Below are 20,638 nucleotides of genomic sequence, written 5' to 3' on the forward strand. Positions count from 1 at the left end.
AATGAATTTTTAAAATTGAATTGGGGAAGAATTGCATTTATATAACATCTTCTGTAACATTCAGACACCACAAACTGCTTTAAAGTCAATGAAGTATCTATTAAATGTAATCGCCCTAGTATCTATTCTCTTATGATGTGGATGATGATATATCGCTGACAATCAATCATGTACTAGACTCTGGAGGGAGGGAACAGGGTTGGAACAGTGCTCAGGTGCAACGTAGCTATTCTGTAACCTGTTTATACGTAGGGTATTTTTTTTTTTTTTGACAGTGTCAACTTGGGCGGGAAAAGCAGGTTCCATTGCTGGCATTTCCCACTATATTTTTGGCACTTGGTCAGAAAGGTTCCTGGAGGTATATCCCATGACGTGCCTGGGCCTGACCCTCTTCTCCCCACCCGGGGCCTGTACATAGCTGTGCGGTCCCTGGCAGGTTCTCTTTGCCAGGTCCCTGTTTGTCAAACGTTGTTGTGAACCCACCGATGTGACATCACGTTGGAGGGGCAGGGTGATTAATAGAGGGGGAAGCCCGCTAATGATATGACAGTTTATGGAAGTAGCGTTCCCGACCTTTTTGTGGCAGGAACCTCATTACTTTACTTTATTGGCCAGGAGCAGAATGGGAAATCCCGACGTTAAAATTGTTTGGGGTCTCGCATTGGATTCTCCACCCGACCACCATTCCGACCCACCAAAAGGGGGGTCATGCCACTGGCCCCCCCCCCCCCGACCCCCCCCCCCCCCCCCCCCCCCCCCCACCCGCCCACTCCCCATAGCATTAATAAACTAGTTTAAATCAATACCAGAGTATAACTACAGTTTATTTCGGGGAAGACAGGTCACACATACCAGTAACTGAAAGTCCAAAGACCAATCCTATCCAAAACAGTCACTCCAAGAAATGCTCCAGATAATTTACACAATTGTAATATCCCACGAACAGCAATGTGTTTCGGGAGAGTGGGGGGGGGGGGAGAAAAAAAGAGGAGTTTGGTGTAGTGATGTTGGTTGAAGGATAAATATTGGTTAGGTCACTGGGCAAACTCCTCTCCTGTTCAAAATAGTGCCATGGGAACTCATCTGTCAGAGCAGATGGGGGCCTTGGTTTAATGTGACATGTCCAAGTGTGCAGTGCTCCCTCCATTGGGAATATTGGCTGAGATTACATGCTTAAGTCACTGGCAAGGGGTCACCTATTGACTCTGAGGTAAGATTGTCATCAAAGGGGTCAAGGCTGACGTGTTGTTTTTAAAATGTATATATGTATTTTTTCCCTAGACGAGAGAGTACCAGTGAGGTGTGCCTGGACATGCAAGCGGTTGAGAATAGAGCAAAGAGCCCAAAAGACCGAGAGGGAATAGTCACTCACCACATGTTACAGCAACATCTGTACAAACCCAGGAAACGGGTAAGGAAACTTATGCAGCCATTTCGGGCTGTTTGATTTGATTATTGTTACGTATATTAGCATACAGTGAAAAGTATTGTTTCTTGTGCACTATACAGACAAAGCATACCGTTCATAGAGAAGGAAAGGAGAGAATGCAGAATGTAGTGTTAGTCGTAGCTAGGGTGTAGAGAAAGATCAGCTTCGTGCGAGGTAGGTCCATTCAAAAGTCTGATGGCAGCAGGGAAGAAGCTGTTCTTGAGTCGGTTGGGACGTGACCTCAGACTTTTGTATCTTTTTCCAGATGGAAGAAGGTGGAAGAGAGAATGCGTGGGGTGCTTGATTATGCTGGCTGCTTTTCCGAGGCAGGGGAAAGTGTAAATGGATGGGAGGCTAGTTTGAGTGATGGACTGGGCTTCAATCATGATCCTTTGTAGTTTCTTGCAGTCTTGGAGAGAGCAGGAGCCAGACCAAGCTATGATATAACCAGAAAGAATGCTTTGTATGGTGCATCTGTAGAAATTCATGAGAGTTGTAGCAGACATGTGTATGCTTTTGCATATCTTGCCCCCTGAATTTGGGAAGTGTCAGAATTCTAAGTTGTGCATATTTTTTTCTAATTCAGTTTAAAACCTAGACAAATGCCTCAGCTCGCGTTGTTGTCACCTGATAGCTAGTTGGTTTGGTTCTCACAAGATGCTGCTTAATAAAAGGCTGGCAAAATAAATACCAGTCTATTTTTATATATTTGCATTTTCAAACTGGAATGTTACAGAGAACAAATGGGGGGACATGATCTCATAAGCTCAGATAAAAATAACTATTCAATACAAATAGGCAAGAAATTGAAGTTTCTGAGTGAATTTTGGAATTTTTAATTAAGTATTTTTAAAAATTTTGAAGGGAAGGAGCATTTTTTGAATTATTGTGTAATTATTAAATTGGGGCTTATTGTATATACATCAACTTGTTCCAGAGGTCAGTTCTAGTTCATCTCAATGGAATTTTTAAAAAAGCAAGTAGTTTTCACCCCAGCCCTCCCTAGGACCAAATGCCGGGAAGAATGTGAGGACCATGGGAAAGAGTAAGGGCCTGGAATTAGACTGGTTAGTTCCAGGTTAGGTTGGCTCTCGGTAAGGCTCGAGAGGGCAGGATGGTCTTGCTTTGGGATGTGATGTCCATCATTCTGTGTTTTTGGAATGGTTTGTTGGAGTCTGAGCGGGAATCATACACTGCCAGCTTCTTTGTTCTCTTTCTCTGGTTCTTCCCCCTGTCTACACTTGCAGTGGCCGACTCACCCACTGAGGCCAGCAGTGACAATTCTAGCACTTTGTCGCTTGGTGTGTATCTCGATTGACCGAGAAAGGGGGAGATGAGACAGGTGCCAGGCAACATTCGTTGTCCACCAATGTTAGTGGCTGAACTCTGTTGCCCTAAATAGTATTGCCCTGGTTCACATGGATCACAGTGTGAAGTTGGTAACCTCCTATACACGTTGATCCATTTGCTAATTGAATTTACTCTTGTTCCTTAACATCGTAGTGTCATAGAGGTTTTATAGCATAAAAAGAAGGCCTTTGGCCCATTGTGTCTGCACCAGCCATTAAGCCCTATCTATCCATTTTCCAGCACTTGGTCCATAGCCTTGTAGATCATGGTGTTTCAAGTGCTTATCTAAATGTCTCTGAAATGTTATGAGGGTTGCTGCCTCTACCATTCTTTCAGGCAGTGAATTCCAGATTCCCACCACCCTCTGGGTGAAACAGCTTTTCCACAAATCCCCTCTAAATCTCTTGCCCCTTGCCTTAAATCTATGCCCCTGGTTATTGACCCTTCTACTAAGGGGGAAAAAAGTTCCGTCCTATCTCTGTCCCTCATAGGGTTGTGCATCTGCTTGGTCCCCCTGGATGTTTTCAACCTTTTCAGAGAGACAAAGGATTAGGAATAAGCTATCCAGGCCCTCCAGTCTGATCTGCCATTTGATTCCATTTACCCACCCTTGCTCTGTTAGCTGAGGTGAGTGAGCTGTGACGGATGGAGGTGGGGGGGGATCTTTTGCTGCACCTTATATTCACTGGCCCAATGGTTTCTTTTTAAAGTACAGGCTTAATTACAGCCGCCATAAGCTGGTGCGCAGCGAAGGCGAGAAACAAGATAAGGAGATTTTCCAGCGCACCATGAAAAAGAGACTGGAAAATTTCAAACCCACCAAGCTTGGAAACAATTACACACCAAATTCAGGAACATGAAGAAAGAAAGAGCAGCTAAAAAGGTAAACCGAAATCATGGCAAGTTTATTTTCATTGCAGATTAAACCTTTTTCTAATATGGCTGTTTTACACTTTGCAAACTGTACATTAAGTTGGGACCATCTTCCTGAAAATGTAATGAGGGAGTGGGGGAGTGCGGTGGGGTGGTGGGGGGGGGGGGGGAGGGGGGTGTGTGCATGGAAGGAACTGTTTGACATCTCTGTAAAGTTTTATGTCATGGACTTCACTGACAGGTAGATGGAAGCTGATTTGAAAGTCCTAACTTTCAAAAGATAATTGGATAAATACTTGAAAAGGAAAGAGTTTATAGAATCCCTACAGTGCAGAAGGAGGCCCATCGAGTCTGCACCAACCATAATCCCACCCAGGCCCCATCCCTCATAATCCCCTGCATTTACCGTAGACAGTCCCCCTGACACGGGGCAATTTAGCATGCCCAATTCACTGAACCTGCACATCTTTGGACTGTGGGAGGAAGCCGGAGCACCCGGAGGAAACTTGTGCAGACACGGGGAGAATGTGCAAACTCCACGTGACCCTAGCCGGGAATCGAACCCGGATCCCTGGCAGCAGTGCTAACCACTGTGCTGCCCGTGAAGGTCGTGCTCTTCCCCCAAGGTTATGGGGGAAGAGCAAGAGAGTGGGGCTAATTCGATAGCTCTTTCAAAGAGGGATGATGGGAAAATTGGCCATTTTCTGTGCTGTAAAATTCTATAGCAGATGTGTAACTCGGTGATATCTCTGAACACTGATCTCCTCTCATCTGAATTTGAGTTCATTGACCACTTGGCTTCGAGTGCACCATCCCCACTGGAATTCCTTATGCTCAGGGGCCCCAATATTTACAGGAAGGTGTGGAGGGTATAAGGGAGGGTGCGAATACATCGAAGCTTTGGATATGGAGGCTCTGCTAAATTTAATAGCAGTGCATCATTTGTGATTTATTTTCCTTCCATTTCTTGTCCAAAAGCTGGCCAGATTGACAAGCATGCAGTCTGCCTTCTGGGCAGGAAAAATCACCAGCCGGGGACACTTGGGCATATTCTCTGGCAATCATTAAGCGTAGAAAGGCCTTCGATCATGGTTCAAGAAGGAAGTTGTGGTAGAAAGGGGCAGAGAGAAGGTTAAATTGGTGCACGGGGCAGAAGGGAGGTGGTCACCAGCGGGGAAAGGGAGCTTGTGTGGTTGGGGAAGTGTGTGCTTGAACTAGGTGGGGAAGAAAGTTGGTGTTCTGAGTGGGGATGGGGTGTGGAGACCTTCAAGAGTGATGGAAACACCTGCTCCTGACGCACAAGGGAGTGCTGTAAAATTAAAAACATTCCCCTTTAGCTAGTAGTTCTTGCCTCGCTTTTGACCGCTGGGTTTCCAGCACCCTGGGGGATCCACATGGCACCAGTTAAATTTAATTGAGGACACCATTTGTTCTCTGAGCTTAATTCACATCTGTCAATGTCATGTTCTCTCTTATTCTTAGAATACCAGCATGCACTAGAACCTCCTATGTGAAAATATTAACAGCCACGTGTGTTGATGGGGCATGTTTCTCAATTTTTTTTTAACCATCACTTTGAGTGATTAATGTCAAGTTATCAAAAAAGATGCCATTGTGTTTCAGTCCCTGCCATAGTATCGAAACAGCTCTTAAGTTTTGATGGTGGTAAAATATCCTGTCACTTTGTTCTCGACCTGTCTACAGTCTTCAACGTGGTTGACCACGCAATCCTCTTCCAATGTCCCTTTACAGTTGTCCAGCTGGGTGGAACTGCACGCGCCTGGTTCCATTCTTAACTACTTAATCATTGCTGGAGAAGAACCGGTAGAACCATAGAATCCCTACAGTGCAGAAGGAAGCCATTCGGCCCATTGAATCTGCACCGACCACAATCCCACTGAGTCCCCCTGACACTAAGGGGCAATTTAGCACAGCCAATCCACCTAACCCGACCACATTTGGAATATTGTGTGCAGTTCTGGTCACCTCACTATAAGGAGGATATGGAAGCGCTGGAAAGAGTGCAGAGGAGATTTACCAGGATGCTGCCTGGTTTGGAGGGTAGGTCTTATGAGGAAAGGTTGAGGGAGCTAGGGCTGTTCTCTCTGGAGCGGAGGAGGCCGAGGGGAGACTTAATAGAGGTTTATAAAATGATGAAGGGGATAGATAGAGTGAACGTTCAAAGACTATTTCCTCGGGTGGATGGAGCTATTACAAGGGGGCATAACTATAGGGTTCATGGTGGGAGATACAGGAAGTATATCAGAGGTAGGTTCTTTACGCAGAGAGTGGTTGGGGTGTGGAATGGACTGCCTGCAGTGATAGTGGAGTCAGACACTTTAGGAACATTTAAGCGGTTATTGGATAGGCACATGGAGCACACCAGGATGATAGGGAGTGGGATAGCTTGATCTTGGTTTCAGATAAAGCTCGGCACAACATCGTGGGCCGAAGGGCCTGTTCTGTGCTGTACTGTTCTATGTTCTATGTAACCCGCACATTTTTGAACTGTGGGAGGAAACCGGAGCACCAGCAGAAAATCCATGCAGACACAGGGAGAACGTGCAGACTCCTCCTTGGGAATCGAACTTGGGTCCCTAGTGCTGCGAGATAGCAGTGCTAGCCACTGCCACCATGCCGCCCATTGCATGGATGAGGGATCCAGCAGCCGATGAGCTGAGAAGGAGATAGCTGGCAAAGTGGAGGTGAGAATAGGTGGCCTTAATAAAAGGCGCAAATGTGATCAGAGGCTCCCCTCGGGGTCAAATACGGTACCAAGGTTGCAGATAGTTAGGCTCAGCCTCAGATGGGTGGCGACAACAGTAGCGAGCGAGCTTTGTGATAAGGGCCGGGATTTTCCAGACCTGCTCACAACAGGGAACATAGTGGGCGGGATGGAAAATTTGTCGAAGGTCCGGTTTAGTTACCTCAGGACTTGACGCATCTAGTCGGCCTCCCATCCGCCACCCTTTTTAAAAACTTCAGCGTGTTCAAAATACTGCCGCCCACCTCTGAACTCGTACGACATCCCGTTCATTCCCTGTCCGCCACCCCCCCCCCCCCCCCCCCCCCCAAATCTTCTCTGCTCGGTGATCGACTTTAGTTTCCAGTTGAGCGCCACCTTGATTTTAAAATTCTCCTCCTTGTTTACGAATCCCTATGGCCTCACCTCCCACTCTTTCTCTCCAGTCGCACAATCCTTCAAGATAGCTGTGTCCCTCCAATTCCAGCCTCTTGCGTATCCCAGATTATTAATTTTCACTGTTGATGGCCAGTTCTTCAGTTGCCCAGACCATAAGTTCTGAAATGTTGTTCAACAATGCTGCTTGCCTTAGAGCATTTTACTGTGTTAAAGGTGAAATATGAATGTGTTTCCATTTGTGCAGTTTTACATAGGGAGGACATAAAAGCAGTTAATCACCTTTTGCATTTGAGTGAAGCACTTGATTTTAATTTGGATTGCATTTGCAAATGAACAATAGCAAATCAATAAAACCTTATCTTGTGAACCTATTTCCCCTTTAACTCTTGTTTTGTCCTGGTTTTGTTTCAGAAACACAGTGATGCAGTGCCAAATGGAAGGCTAGCAACACACTCTGTTGCTTTCCATATTAACAAAGGTAATTGCTGGCTTGCATTTTCTTCCTTGCTGATTTTAATTTCTTATTCCCACCTTCCTTCCCAATCTCTGCTGACATTTCCGCAGGTGGCTGGTTAGTTTCTGAATTCTTGGCTAACTCATTACACTCGCGGGAAGTGGGAGAGAGTGGGTGCTGAGAGGCTTTGGAAATAGTGGCTTCAGCTGACTGACACTGTGACTTTGCTCTGATGTGTGGGGATTGCTTATAGCAATCGGTGGAAGGAAACCTGACTATGGGCCCTATTTTACCATTTTAATTCGAAGCGCTGGGTGGACTTGAAACTGGGAGTGTTTCAGATCCGACTTTTAGACCTGTTCTCAGGCGCCCCCATATGCACTCTGCCTGAAAAAAATAGCAGCGATTCTGAATCGCGCTGCAGATGCCTGTGGGTGGGGCTTAAGCTCAAAACACTGCAGCTGCGATCGGCGCCTCCAACTGCACATGCGCAGTAAAAAAAAATAGAAAAACACTCCCCTGCCACATCGCTTCCGGGTTGGATAATGCCTCCCTCTGGCCCCCACAGACATTGCCCCCCCCCCTCCCCAACAATATTACTGACCCCCCTTATACCACCCCCCTCCCCCTGCCCCCCCCCCCCCCACAGCTACCCAGACCGATCGCTGGCACTCCCCCCACCAATCACACACACAGTGGCAGTGGACCTCCCCCCTCATTGAGCAAAGGCAGATTGACAGCGGACTCCCCCCTTCCTCCTCACTGAGCAGACGCAGAGTGGCAGCGGAACCCCCTCCCCCACCGATCACACGCAGAGTGGCAACGGACCCCCCCCTTCCTCCTCACTGAGCAGAGTGTCAGCGCCCCCCCCCCCCCCTCCCCCCCCCGCCCTGCCAATCTGGCACACACAGCCATCTGATCCACCTCTCCAGAAGCTGGATCACTCGAATCAGACTTTTGCGGACTATGTCTGCTTTGCGCCGAATCTGGATGGGCGAATGTGGTAGTAAAGGGGGAAATGCCAGTAAGTTTGGGCGTGCAGCCCATTAAGTCAATTTAAATGCTTGTAAATGCATTTAAATTGACATTGTGCCTGTTTCGGGCACGGTCCCGATGGTGGCCATTTTCAGCCCGTGGCAAAGGGGGAACCAGCGCCGAGGCAGGCGCGAGTCACACTACTCGACTCACGCCTGACTTTACCAAGTTGTCGTGCCCGAAAACAGGCGCAACGTGATGGCCTTTTGTTTCCTTTTCCTCTCCAACTGTATCCCTATTCACCTTCCTAGCATACTGAGGCTAATTGTAATCTTCCGACTGCAAGCCTAACTGAGGCCAAATATCATTAACAAGGTATCAATGTTGGGATATGTCTGGCTGATTTTGTTTTAAAGTTTATTTATTAGTGTCACATGGAGGCTTCCATTAACATTGCAATGAAGTACTGCTTCAAAAGTACTTAATTGATTATAAAATGCTTTGGGACATCTTTGGTAAAAGTACTATGTCAGTGCAATCTAACTTGCCATCAGGAAACCAACAGCTAGGCTGTTTGTGGTGAGTATAGCTCTGCCGTACACCAGACAAGCACATTGGTCCAATGGCCCAACATTCTTGTCCCTCGGAAAATGCATGACTTCCACTTGGCTTCGGAGCTGGAACTCCATTTGCAGCAATTGATTACGGACCGAGTTTAAGCTCTACTCTGTTCACGTTCCCTTTTACACTGAGGCAAAACTTTGGCCGTCCTTGGTTTGGATTGCGTGAAGGAATCTGCAGGTCAAGAATGTCTTAGAATCCTGTTCGTTGGTGAATTGGGTAATCTTAAAGTGGTTACAGGGCACTAAATTGGTCACCAGTCACCTGAGTTAAGAAATAGGGAATTGGCGAATTGTCCCAGGGCAAAATAAAGTTCCACCGCTGTGATTTTAAGAACAAAATGGATGATCATCTGTCACCAAGCAGATTAGTAAAAAAGTGCCTATTCATAAGTATTCAGCAAGTGGTGCGTAAGTCCCAATAGTGTGCATTTAGACTCTTTTTCTCTAGATTCTGAAGGGCAACCCTATCAGAGCACTGGCATTTTGTGCTCTCACTCAGCCATTTTGACTGTTCTAGTTGCCAAAGTGAGGAAGAAAATATGAACTAGAATGACTTGTGCTTTCTATTTAACAGTCTAGCACCATGTTCTGCTGTAGTAGCTGGGTTGAATCCACACAGATTCCTGGGTGGGATTTTCTGCGTGTCCCCACGACATGTTTCATGGTGTTGGATGCGGCCCCACCGCTAACAGTGGGGTTTCCCGTTCTATGCACCCCCTGCTGCTGGGACACCTGTGGCGAGCGTTCGCCGATGGCAGGACTCGAAGATCCCACCGGTGAGAACGGCTGGAAAATTCAGCCCCCTTTTTCAGTTGAGAACCTTTTTTCTTAAAAAGCTGGAAAAGATTGTATCCTGTAACTCTGGATTCAAATACATGGCATCTGCCAAAGAGCAACCCATAACCACAGTGGTTAGCACTGCTGCTTTACAGCGCCAGGGACCTGGGTTCGATTCCTGGCTCGGGTCACTGTCTGTGTGGAATTTGCATGGTCTCCTCCGGGTGCTCCGGTTTCCTCCCACAGTCCGAAAGACGTGCTGGTTAGATGCATTGGCCATGCTAAATTCTCTGTGTCCCCGAACAGGCGCCAGAGTGTGGCAACTAGGGGAGTTTCACAGTAACTTCATTGCAGTGTTAATGTAAGCCTACTTGTGACACAAATAAATAAACTTTAATTTGTTGCTGTATTTAACAGCTGTTTTCTACCTATTTCTTCCAGATTCTGAGGTAGAGGATCCAGCAGATGGAGGAATTAGTTTCCTAATTACTCCTGCAAGCAATGACTCGGATGAACCAAGAAATGGTAATGTACATTGTCTATTCAGTGGTGAATACTGCTCTGGATATTTCCTCTATTGGAGGCTAAAAGTTAGAGTTGAAAACCCCAGCTTGTGTGAGCAAGAGAGGGTGTTACACCTTAGGACTTAGCCCACTTTTTCAAGTTGAGATACTTTTGCACCAATGCACATAACCTTTGCTTCAACACAATTTACAATATCCTGGTGACTGCCAATTTGAAGGGCTTTCTAAATATTTTTTGAAGATCTTGGATTCCGTGTTTAGTCTAGGCTATCTGATCAGTGTACTCAGGGCAGCCTCGCCGCCATTTTGTAAGGGAGGATAAAGCAGCCAGGGCTCCCAGTTCTAATCACTATTAACTTGTGGGCGGCACGGTGGCACAGTGGTTCGCACTGCTGCCTCACAGCTCCAGGGACCTGGGTTCGATTCCCGGCTTGGGTCACTGTCTGTGTGGAGTTTGCACGTTCTCCCCGTGTCTGTGTGGGTTTCCTCCGGGTGCCCCGGTTTCCTCCCATAGTACAAAAATGTGCGGGTTGGATTGATTGACTATGCTAAATTGCTCCTTGGTGTCCTGGGGTGCGTAGGTTAGTGGGGTAAATATATGGGGTTATGGGGATAGGGCCTGGGTGGGGTTGTTGTCAGTGCAGCATCGATGGGCCGAATGGCCGCCTTATGCACTCTAGGGATTCTATGATCTACTTAAAGGGCAGATGTTGGTTTAGGTCAGGCGTGGGTTCGTTACGATGCTTCCTTTGATTGACCAATTGTTGGCTAATGTAACAAAATACAGAATGCCACAGAAAATGCTGAAATCATACAGCAATTGCAGAGAGAAGAAGAAACGATTGGTGTCCTTCCTGGTGGAAGTAAATGTTTTTGTTTTAAAGCCTCCCATGGTATGCTAGAACCACATTGATGCATTCCAAACCTGAATTTTGGGCTGATGTACATTTAAAGCCATGGCTGAGTAGTCATTGTAGGATTCAGATCCTATTGCATGCTTGCAGATTCTAGCAATGCTGAATATCGAGCATTTATTTACCATAATCTTGTGATGTTTCCTGTGTAGAGGAGTGTAGGCGGACTCTTAACTTTGACTTTATTACAGCTGTAATTATCTCCTTATTCGGATTCTAATGTTCCAAAATTTATCATTGATATAAGATTAGATTGAATATTCTGCTGCAATGTATTTGCAAACCCTTCAACCATTCTTATTTTGCCATTCCTGCAGGAATCGATAACCCGAGTTTTTCCAATGAGGAGGATCAGTCTATTTTCCAAATGATTCCACCATGGGTGTCCAATGAAGAAACAGTCATTCCATCCCAGAGGGCACGCTTACAGATTCCAAGAAGCCCCACCAACTTCAGACGCCTTACACCCTTACAGCTCAGCAACCGATCGATTGATTCATTTTTGCTAGCGGACATCTCTGATGAGCATCCATTGTCTTTCCTACCTGAATCATCAATGTAAATACATCATCCACTTTATCCCTTTTATCCCTTTGCTTCATGCAAGAAAAAAAACAACAGCTTGTTGCCCTCATAATTTCCCATCAACCACAGAAATTGGAAGTAAAAGCAAAATAATGTGGATGCTGTAAATATGAAGTAAATACAAAGTGGATAAGTGGTCTGGCAGCCAGGGACCCATGTTCGATTCCAGCCTTGGGTGACTGCGTCTGCGTGGAGTTTGCATGTTCTCCCCATGTCTGCATGGGTTTCCTCCGGGTGCTCCGGTTTCCTCCCATAGTCCAAAGATATGCAGGTTTTGTGGATTGGCCATGCTAAGTTGCCCCTTAGTGTCTAAAGATGCGCAGGTTAGGTGAATTAGCCATGGTAAATGTGTGGGGTTACGGGGGGAGGATGTGCCTAGGTAAGAATCTCTTTCAGTGAGTTGGTACATATTCAGTGGGCTAATTGGCCTCCTTCTGCACTGCAGCGAATCTATTTTAGCATCTGAGGGAAGGGAGAGTTGTGGATATAACTTGGACTAATGGCTTTGTCTTCTTGGAACTGTGGACAAAATTACCCTGGGTGAAGCAAAAAAGCAAAGCAGCCAACATCGATTTCAGAAAGGAAGATTGTGCTTGATGAACCGGAGTGTGTTCTCTGAGGAGGAGACCGGAGGAAATGCAGTAAATGTGATGCACATGGTCTTTCAGAAAGGCTTTGACAAGGATCCACACAAGCAAGAGAGGATTAAGGGTGTAGAAGTAATGAAAAGTAGCAAATCTTGATTAAAAACTGGTTAGTAGCTGGGGGTGCAAACTGAGCTTAGGACAAATTTTCAAAGTGGTTGGATCTGGGATGGTTTCTGTTCACTATATATATCAGTGATTTGGATAAGAGCTAAGAGGGGTTGATGGTCAACTTCGCAGATGACACCAAAATAGACTTGGGGCGGGATTTTCCAGCCATGTTTGCCCCAAGACTGGAAACTCCCACCCTCCGGGAGGTCAACGGACCTTTGCGTGGTCCGGCCCCACCCACTACGATTCCTGTGGCAGGTGGGATGGGAACATTCTGCCCTTAGTAAATAATTGAGTCTAATGTAAGCTGCAAGAGGTTATTAATATAATGGTGGAAAAGGCAAAAAAAACTGATGGGGAGTTCAATGTCGGTAAGTGTGAGGTGCTATAGTTTTTAGATGTATACTATAGGAGAAGGCTGGTTGATGTTGAAGATCAGAATTTCGGGTTCAGTTTCACAATATATTAAAAGCAGTGGATAAGCTACCACAATACTGTCCATGCTGAGAAGCATAGAACACAAAAGTGGAGATGTACTAGTGAATAAATATGAACTCAGTTGGAGGTCTATTTTCAGGTTTGGTCTCCACATTATAAGAAGGATGTTGAAGTAACAAAGGATACATACAAAGATACATATAGAAACAGTATAGAACTTTGAGGCCATAGCTAGAATACTGTGTGCATTTCCGGTTGCCACATTATAGGAAGGATGTGATTGCACTGGAGGGGATGCAGAGGAAATTCACCACAATGCTGCCTGGGATGGAACGTTTAAGTTATAAAGAGAGGTTGGATAGGCTTGGGCTGTTGTCATTGGAGCAGAGAAGACTGAGGGGCGACCTGATCAAGGTGTACAAGATTATGAAGGACATGGACAGAGTGGATAAGGAGCAGCTGTTCCTCTTAGTTGAAGGGTCAGTCACAAGGGGACATGGGTTGGAGGTTTAGGGTGGATGTGAGGAAAATCTTTTTTTGCCAGAGGGTGGTGACGGTCTGGAATGTACTTCATGGGAGGGTGGTAGAGGCGGGGTTGCCTCACATCCTTTAAAAATGGATGAGCGCTTGGCATGACATAACATTCAAGGCTATGGGCCAAGTGCTGGTAGACAGGATTAGGTGTGAGTTGAGGTGTTTCTCGCTTGTTGGTGCAGACTAGATGGGCTGAAGGGCCTCTTTTGCACTGTATGATTCTATGGATGCTGGATGGTCAGGAGAAATACAGCCACGAAGAAGCAGTAGAAATCGTGGGGTTGATCCACAGCAGTGGATCATTTCATGTATGCTCTGCCTGAAGGCAAGTCCATGGTTTAGTGTCTGCTGTTGCTTCTTTTTGAGCATTTTTCTTGTCAGTTTTTGTCTGGTGATTTGCCATTCTACGCTCTGAGGCAGGTCCCAAAGTCTACCTCAGCAGAATGACAATCGAACCCACACTGTTGGCATTATTCTAAACTATGCACTAGCCACCCAGTCAACTGAACTACCCTTAGATTGGTGGAGCCTGGGGCAGATTTGAAAGCTGTTTAAAATTTGGAAGAGGTGGGCAGAGTCGGCGCAAACACAGCTTTGTGATTGTTCTAGGCTAGAGTGAAGAGAGATGATGAGGTAGATTTTGTTTGGAGAACAGGAAAAACCTTTTTCACGCAGAGGGTAGCAACATTATAAAACATATTTACTATTGGTACTTGAATATTAATGCAATTATTTTCAGTAATTGTCCCACACTTCTGTCCATGGTTACGATCTCTCCCCAAATCTGCCGAGCAGGCTCTCAAATGTGACCTTTTAATTTTTTTTCTTTTAATTTTAACTCTCTCTCTCTCAGATTTTCTGTCAACAGTTTATGGTTGTTTGAATAGATTTTTAGTGAACTTGGATAGTGGTAAATGAGATATTGATGGAATACACACAGTTGCAAAGTTCTGTAATCTGCAATTTTTGTTCACTTTCCCATTCCCTTTCCAAGCAACAACAGAAGTGACAAACACATCACTGTAGATATTCCTCCATACAGTGCTGTGAGTCAGAGCACTTGAGCTGAGTCCAACTCAAGATAGAACGAGCGATGGCCTGTTCCCTTTCGAACTCCAATCCATTTTTAGGAGCCAGAGTGAACAGCCTTAGCTCCATTCCTATTGGGTGGAGATTCAGAACCAATGTTCATGCATTTTGACGTCAATTGCTGATCTCTATTGTAAAGCCAAGAGAGGTGGCCTTGGGGTATTGAGGTGTTGCAATGATGTGGTAATGGATACCAGAGTGATTGGGGTGGTGGTCAATTATAGAGCAAGCTGAATTCTGCATCTGATGCATGCAATGTCTAATTGCGGAATGAGTAATGCTAATATTGCGACCTTGAAATTACATCCAAGTCATCCTTTACCTATTTAGTATTGATGTTCTTGAACTTGCATGCACACAGACCAGTTTTGAATGCAGGAAGACTGAAGGGGAACCAGCCCATCACAGGGTTCAACTGAACAAAGGGGATATTTTGTCCTTTTGAGTTTTGGCTTGGGCTATGCTATTAACGCATAGAAGCTATAAGGAGCAATGCTCTGAGAGCTTGTGATTCCAAATAAACTTGTTGGACTTTAACCTGGTATTGTAAAACTTCTTACTTTGCCCATATAAGCTTAGGCTGTTTACAAATGACTGAGATCCTTCCACATTCTTTGGCTTGTGAGAATTGCATTTTCCTACTTTCTCGCATCATTAACTCTACAATCTTGCATCTCTGTTGAACTTTGCAGATTGAAATGCCTGTTCATTAACTCTAGTTTTCATTTGTTGAAATTCTTACAAACTGATTTTGTTTTTCCTTCTAGCCCTTTACGATCATTTGATTCCTCTGTTTAACAGAACAAATTTTCTCTCTTGTACAAACGCAAAATACTGTGGATGCTGGAATCTGACACTAAAACAGAAAAATGCTGGAAAATCTCAGCGGGTCTGACAGCATCTGTGGAGAGAGAATAGAGCCAACATTTGGAGTCTAGATGACCCTTTGCCTGAGATGACTCAACGTTGGCTCAACTCTCTCTCCACTCAACTGATGAAGGAGCAGTGCTCCAAAAGCTTGTGATACCAAATAAACCTGTTGGACTTTAACCTGGTGCTGTGAGGCTACTTACTGTGCCCATCCCAGTCCAAAGCCGGCATCTCCACGTTATGTCCACAGATGCTGTCAGACCTGCTGAAATTTTCCCTCTTATTTTTGTTTTTCTCTTGCTGGATTGAGATGCACTTTGCTGTGAATAATATCAAGTCTCGGGTAGCAAAGTCACAAGACAATGATGGAGTTAAAGATGTCCAATAAGAAAATAAACTGATACCGAACTGGTTTTCAAACCTCCTGAAATGCATGTTTTAAAACTACTTTGAATTCCATCTTCTAAAAATATTGTGACTGATACTCATGAGTTATGCACAAAGTTGTGTGATTTTTGTTTCATTTGATATTTATAACTCTGATCTTCTTGGATTCAACTCAGTGAGCATCTGACGTGAGATAATTTGATCAAAATGATAACTGAAGGTGCAAAATGATGCTTTTCTTTCACTGTCCAATAATTAGGGACAGCTCCAAATACATCGGCTTGCTCTTCCTCAATCCACGATATGATTTTAAAGAACAACAGCAATATTTTTGCACAGTGTGAGCTGAGTTTCTTTGATAGGATTCTGTTATCCTACGTTAAATGAGATGCTGTCTTGTGACTGCGCTCCAAGGTTTTCACTGATTGAAGGTTTCTGAACCTCCATCTGAAAACTCTTACTTGTTACTATTTTAAAGTTTTGTCTATTAGTGTCACAAGTAGGCTTACATTAACATTACATGAAGTTACTGTGAAAATCCCTTAGACAGCACACTCTGGCGCCTGAGGGAGGATTTAGCATGGCCAACATACCTAACCAGCACGTCTTTCGGTCTGTGGGAGGAAACCAGAGCATCTGGAGGAAACCCAAACAGACATTGGGAGAAGTTGCAAACTCCACATGGACAGTGACCCAAGCTGGGAATCGAACCTGGATTCCTGCCACAGTGCGAGCCACCGTGCCGCCATACTATAGCCATTGGCCTGTATAAGTAAACACCTTATTGAGTCAATTTAACGTTTTCCAGCTTTCAAGATAAAGGAAATATAGTCCAGGAGTAATGACTGTTAACTTTTGACACAATAGAGCAACGCAACATTGTTTGAAAATAAATTATCTGGAAGAGCATTCTTATGATGCTAGGCAGCAGAATATCTCACCGTATGATTTTCTTTTTGCTCTTGTTGTGTTATACTACCTGACGCATTTGTGTCTAAGACAGGTGATTATTTTGTGAACAGAACAGTATGATTCTAAAGCTTTTAATGAGTAGATATCATGTATTTTGCTCATGGACTGACTTTGCCTTTGTGTTATGCAGGTAACTACGCCAATCGTAAATCTCCCTCCATTGCCTAACCTTTCCACCTTGGATGAGAAACACCTTTCCAGAAACGATGACCAAGTAAGCCAAGATGACCTTAGTTGTGAGAAATCCTCGGATCTTCCCACCTTATCTCCAGAGACACGGGTCCAGAGGTATTCTTCACTGGAAAATGTAGAATCCCCAAGTGTTCACCATTTCCGGACATGGGTCGCACAAAAAAGCGAGTTCTACTGAAATCATTTCGAAAGCAACTACTGACATTTTCAGCAAAGCTTATGGAAGACCATCCCACTTGGCTTGTCATCGAAGAACTCACTGTGAAAGCACAGCCGACTCGAGGTGCTGAATCAGAGTTGGGACGACCCAGGGGTGGAAAAGCAGAAGCCAAAGATCAGTAAGGCACTAAAGATGCACTCTGTGTGGCAACCAGAACAGGGTTGCAGAATCGACCAGCTTTGCAGTGGTGCTAGCCTTTCCGTGAACCAGGTCACCAGAAACTTGGGTCTCTCTTCCCAGTCTCTTGTCGCGTTTCTTGGAACAAGGCGCAGCACAGTTTCAAGCACAGCAGTGCTCCGATTCACCAGCAATAACACAGAACCTATTAGCGAACTGGGCATCCTCTAATTGTGCCATATCTCTCCAGAACATGCATTTCCTGTACAGGCACTGAAACAGACTACTGCAATCATACACCCGTTTTTTTTAGTTTGTGGAAGGGAAAATTGGGCGCAGTTTTGCCAAAGAATTTTAAAGGGGTATAGAAATAATATCTATAGTTTCTATATGTAGTTTTCTATATGGGTACTTGTACAGAAGGGGGGTGGAGAGAGCAAAACTCATTTCAAACATTGAAACGCAGGGAGGTTCCTCTTGATGTTTATTCGGAATTCATCAGACGCAGAGGTTTTTCTCTCTCATTCAATTTATATTTTAGATTATTTGTGCTGTAAACAAATTGTTACAGTTCAGATTTTCATACTTTATTTTAACTAAAAAGAAAGACAAACGCATACACCAGTAGTCAGCGGTGGTGCAATGTTGTAAAACCTATGAGGTGTGAAAGTTAACCAACCAGAGAGCCGCCAGGAAATTGGAGGTCAAAGATTATTTTTTTAATTCGACGGAAGTGTGGGTAATGTTCAGGCAAATACTTGAAAACCTGACATCCTGTGCTGAGAGATTAAAGTTGAAGATTAACATTGCTGGTGTCACAGTGCGTGGAAAAAAGGACAAGGCAAAGTGATGGAAAGTGCATGTTCTTATTAAAAAGCTATAAGGACATGCTTTGGGCTTATTTTTTTTTCTTGAGCAATTGAGACTCCTTTTAAACTCTGACAAAAGTCAACATGGTGTTACTTTAGTTAAGAGGAGGTCTTCTAATGTAATCAGGATTTCTAATGCTTTGTCTGGTCAGGACAGGCATTTTAAGTGTGTCCTTTGCAACGCATAAGGGCATATTCTGGTGGATGTGTGCAATAGGTCTCAGTGGCCACTGAAAGTAGTCTATGGACACCTCTCTATTTATTCCCACACTTGGAAGAAAGGAGACTAGATATCCTCGTTTGAATGCTGGTGTTATAAATTGAAATCTTAGTGAGTTCCCGACGTCAGAAGTGGGGAGTAGTTGTGGCAATGATTGACTCTTCTCCTCTGCAGTTGGGAGAATGTGGCATTCAACCAATAATTCTTTGTCTTCCAAAGATTGTGCTAGAATTTTTCTTGATTGTCATTAGTCTACACGCCTAAAGACGATGATTTCTCCCCGCCCACAGTTTCAGGATTGAGGGACAACCATATCTATCGCAGTGGGGCCCCGATGAGTGTAGCATGTATTTTAAATTGATCAAGCCGGGAACTTGAGAAACGAAATCTGCCAAAGGTCGTTGTAGTCACATCGAGGGTTAACTCACCACTGTTGGTTTGAGCGCCAGTGTAAAAGAGGCTTGCGAGGCTAAAGTTAGTGAATGCCATCGAGGTTCAAATTTACATGTGTCTCCCTTCTCCAATCCCCTGCAAACTTTCAAGTCACGATGTGGAGATGCCGGCGTTGGACTGGGGTAAACACAGTAAGAAGTCTCACAACACCAGGTTAAAGTCCAACCTTTGTTGGACTTTAACCTGGTGTTGTGAGACTTCTTACTGAACTTTCAAGTCACCATCGATGTTCAGTGAACGATGCAAGCTGCATTGTTGCAGATTAACATTTCAGCAAAAGACAAAGCGCCTTTAGACACCAACTTAAATTTCATAGCTGGCCCATGGAGTGATAGCGTAAGTACCACAGTGCAGCAGATCTGCAGCCCAGGAAATTCTGCTTTCTTTCTTATTGTGATTCACGTTGCGAAATTATCCTCCTCTATTCTATCTCGTAATCCACTATCTCTGACAGGACTGATATCCGTCCTCAGCCATAGCTACTCTCTAACCAGACACTAGGAAGTGTGTAGGAGTTCCCAGATGTAATGGCTGCCTCGCTCTATTCTTTCTTGTCTTAAAGTTATCTATTCATTGTGGGAGGAATAACTTAATTCCACGATATAATTATTCAGATAGCATTAAGTCACGTATAATATGCAATTGATTTTCCAAATGTTTTCAGTGTATGCTATGCACAACGAAAGATCTAATTTTCACTTTTAATATCGAGGTTAAATATGTAAAACAACTTGAAAATGACACTGCTTTAACGTGCCCGATTCTTTTGTATGTTTTACTTATCAGGTTTTTTTCTTTGACGTAAGATTTTTATTTTGTGTGTTTTCATTTCAACCTTCTATCCTTTTGTTGAACAATGGATTAGTCTTATCTGGGTCTATGGTGCTTCTGCATGTTGTTGATTAACCCTGTAAATAACGAGGTTGAACAGACTGAATTTTTAAACGCTGATTTATTGGGCGGGTATGATGACTATTGGCTTTAATGAGGGTTCTACAGGGGGTACTCTGTTATTTGTCTCTTACCCCATCTCCATGTGGTGGCCAATCAAGTGTTGTATATGATCCAAATTTGACATTATTATGTCTCTGGTTTGCTAATGTGAACTGTACATTGATATAACTTCCAGGTCTACTTAATGTGTCTGCCACATGTTTTATACATGCTGATTTAATATGTATCATGTTCAAAGTTTTACTAGCTCATGTTGGGAGAAAAAATATATTTTAAAATAAAAGTTTAAAAAACAAAATAGTGGATGTTTTATACTCATAAAACCACCAGTGTTTCCTCAGGAATGGAATCATCGAATCCCTACAGTGCAGAAGGAAGCCATTCAGCCATCACGTCTGCACCAACATCATCTTATCCAGGCCCTATCCCCATTACCCACATTATCAGCTAATCCCCCTAACCTGCACATCTTGGGACACTAAGGGACAATTTGGCATAACCAATCCACCTAACCCGCACATCTTTGGACTGTGGGAGGAAACCGGAGCATCCGGAGGAAACCCATGGAAACATGGGGAGAACGTGCAAACTCCACACAGACAGTCACCCGAGGCCGGAATTGAACCTGGGTCCCTGGTGTTGTGAGGCAGCATATGCCACCATGCCACCCTTGTGAAAGAACATTGGGCATGTGCCAAATTACTTGTCACTATAACTTTTTTACCTGGTTTGGTTTTACCAAAAGCTCAGATATAGAGAGCATTTATCCTTTTGTAGATCAGAACTATTACAATTAGGAAGGAATTCTGAAATTCAGACCACTTTCTGTAAAACCAGGGCCCAAGTTTTCCAGGATTTGGAAGGAATTTAAGGAAAATCTTACGGAATATGGCAATCACCACGGGATTGCCATGCCACTCCC

The 20,638-nt window shown here is 44.4% G+C and overlaps 1 protein-coding gene across 1 annotated transcript in view; it reads left to right on the forward strand.

Annotated features, from left to right (window-relative positions):
• Positions 1–11,623, forward strand: part of LOC144479518 (sodium/hydrogen exchanger 3-like) — a 134,305-nt gene extending 122,682 nt beyond the window's left edge. Inside the window, 6 exon segments of the mRNA XM_078198286.1 lie at positions 1,282–1,411; positions 3,490–3,616; positions 3,619–3,662; positions 7,206–7,272; positions 10,065–10,148; positions 11,379–11,623. Of these exon segments, the coding sequence (XP_078054412.1) occupies positions 1,282–1,411; positions 3,490–3,616; positions 3,619–3,662; positions 7,206–7,272; positions 10,065–10,148; positions 11,379–11,623 (697 nt within the window).
• Positions 11,624–20,638: the final 9,015 nt, after the last annotated feature.

Source organism: Mustelus asterias, chromosome 2 (assembly GCF_964213995.1).
Source record: "Mustelus asterias chromosome 2, sMusAst1.hap1.1, whole genome shotgun sequence".
In the NCBI taxonomy this organism is placed as follows: Eukaryota; Metazoa; Chordata; class Chondrichthyes; order Carcharhiniformes; family Triakidae; genus Mustelus; species Mustelus asterias.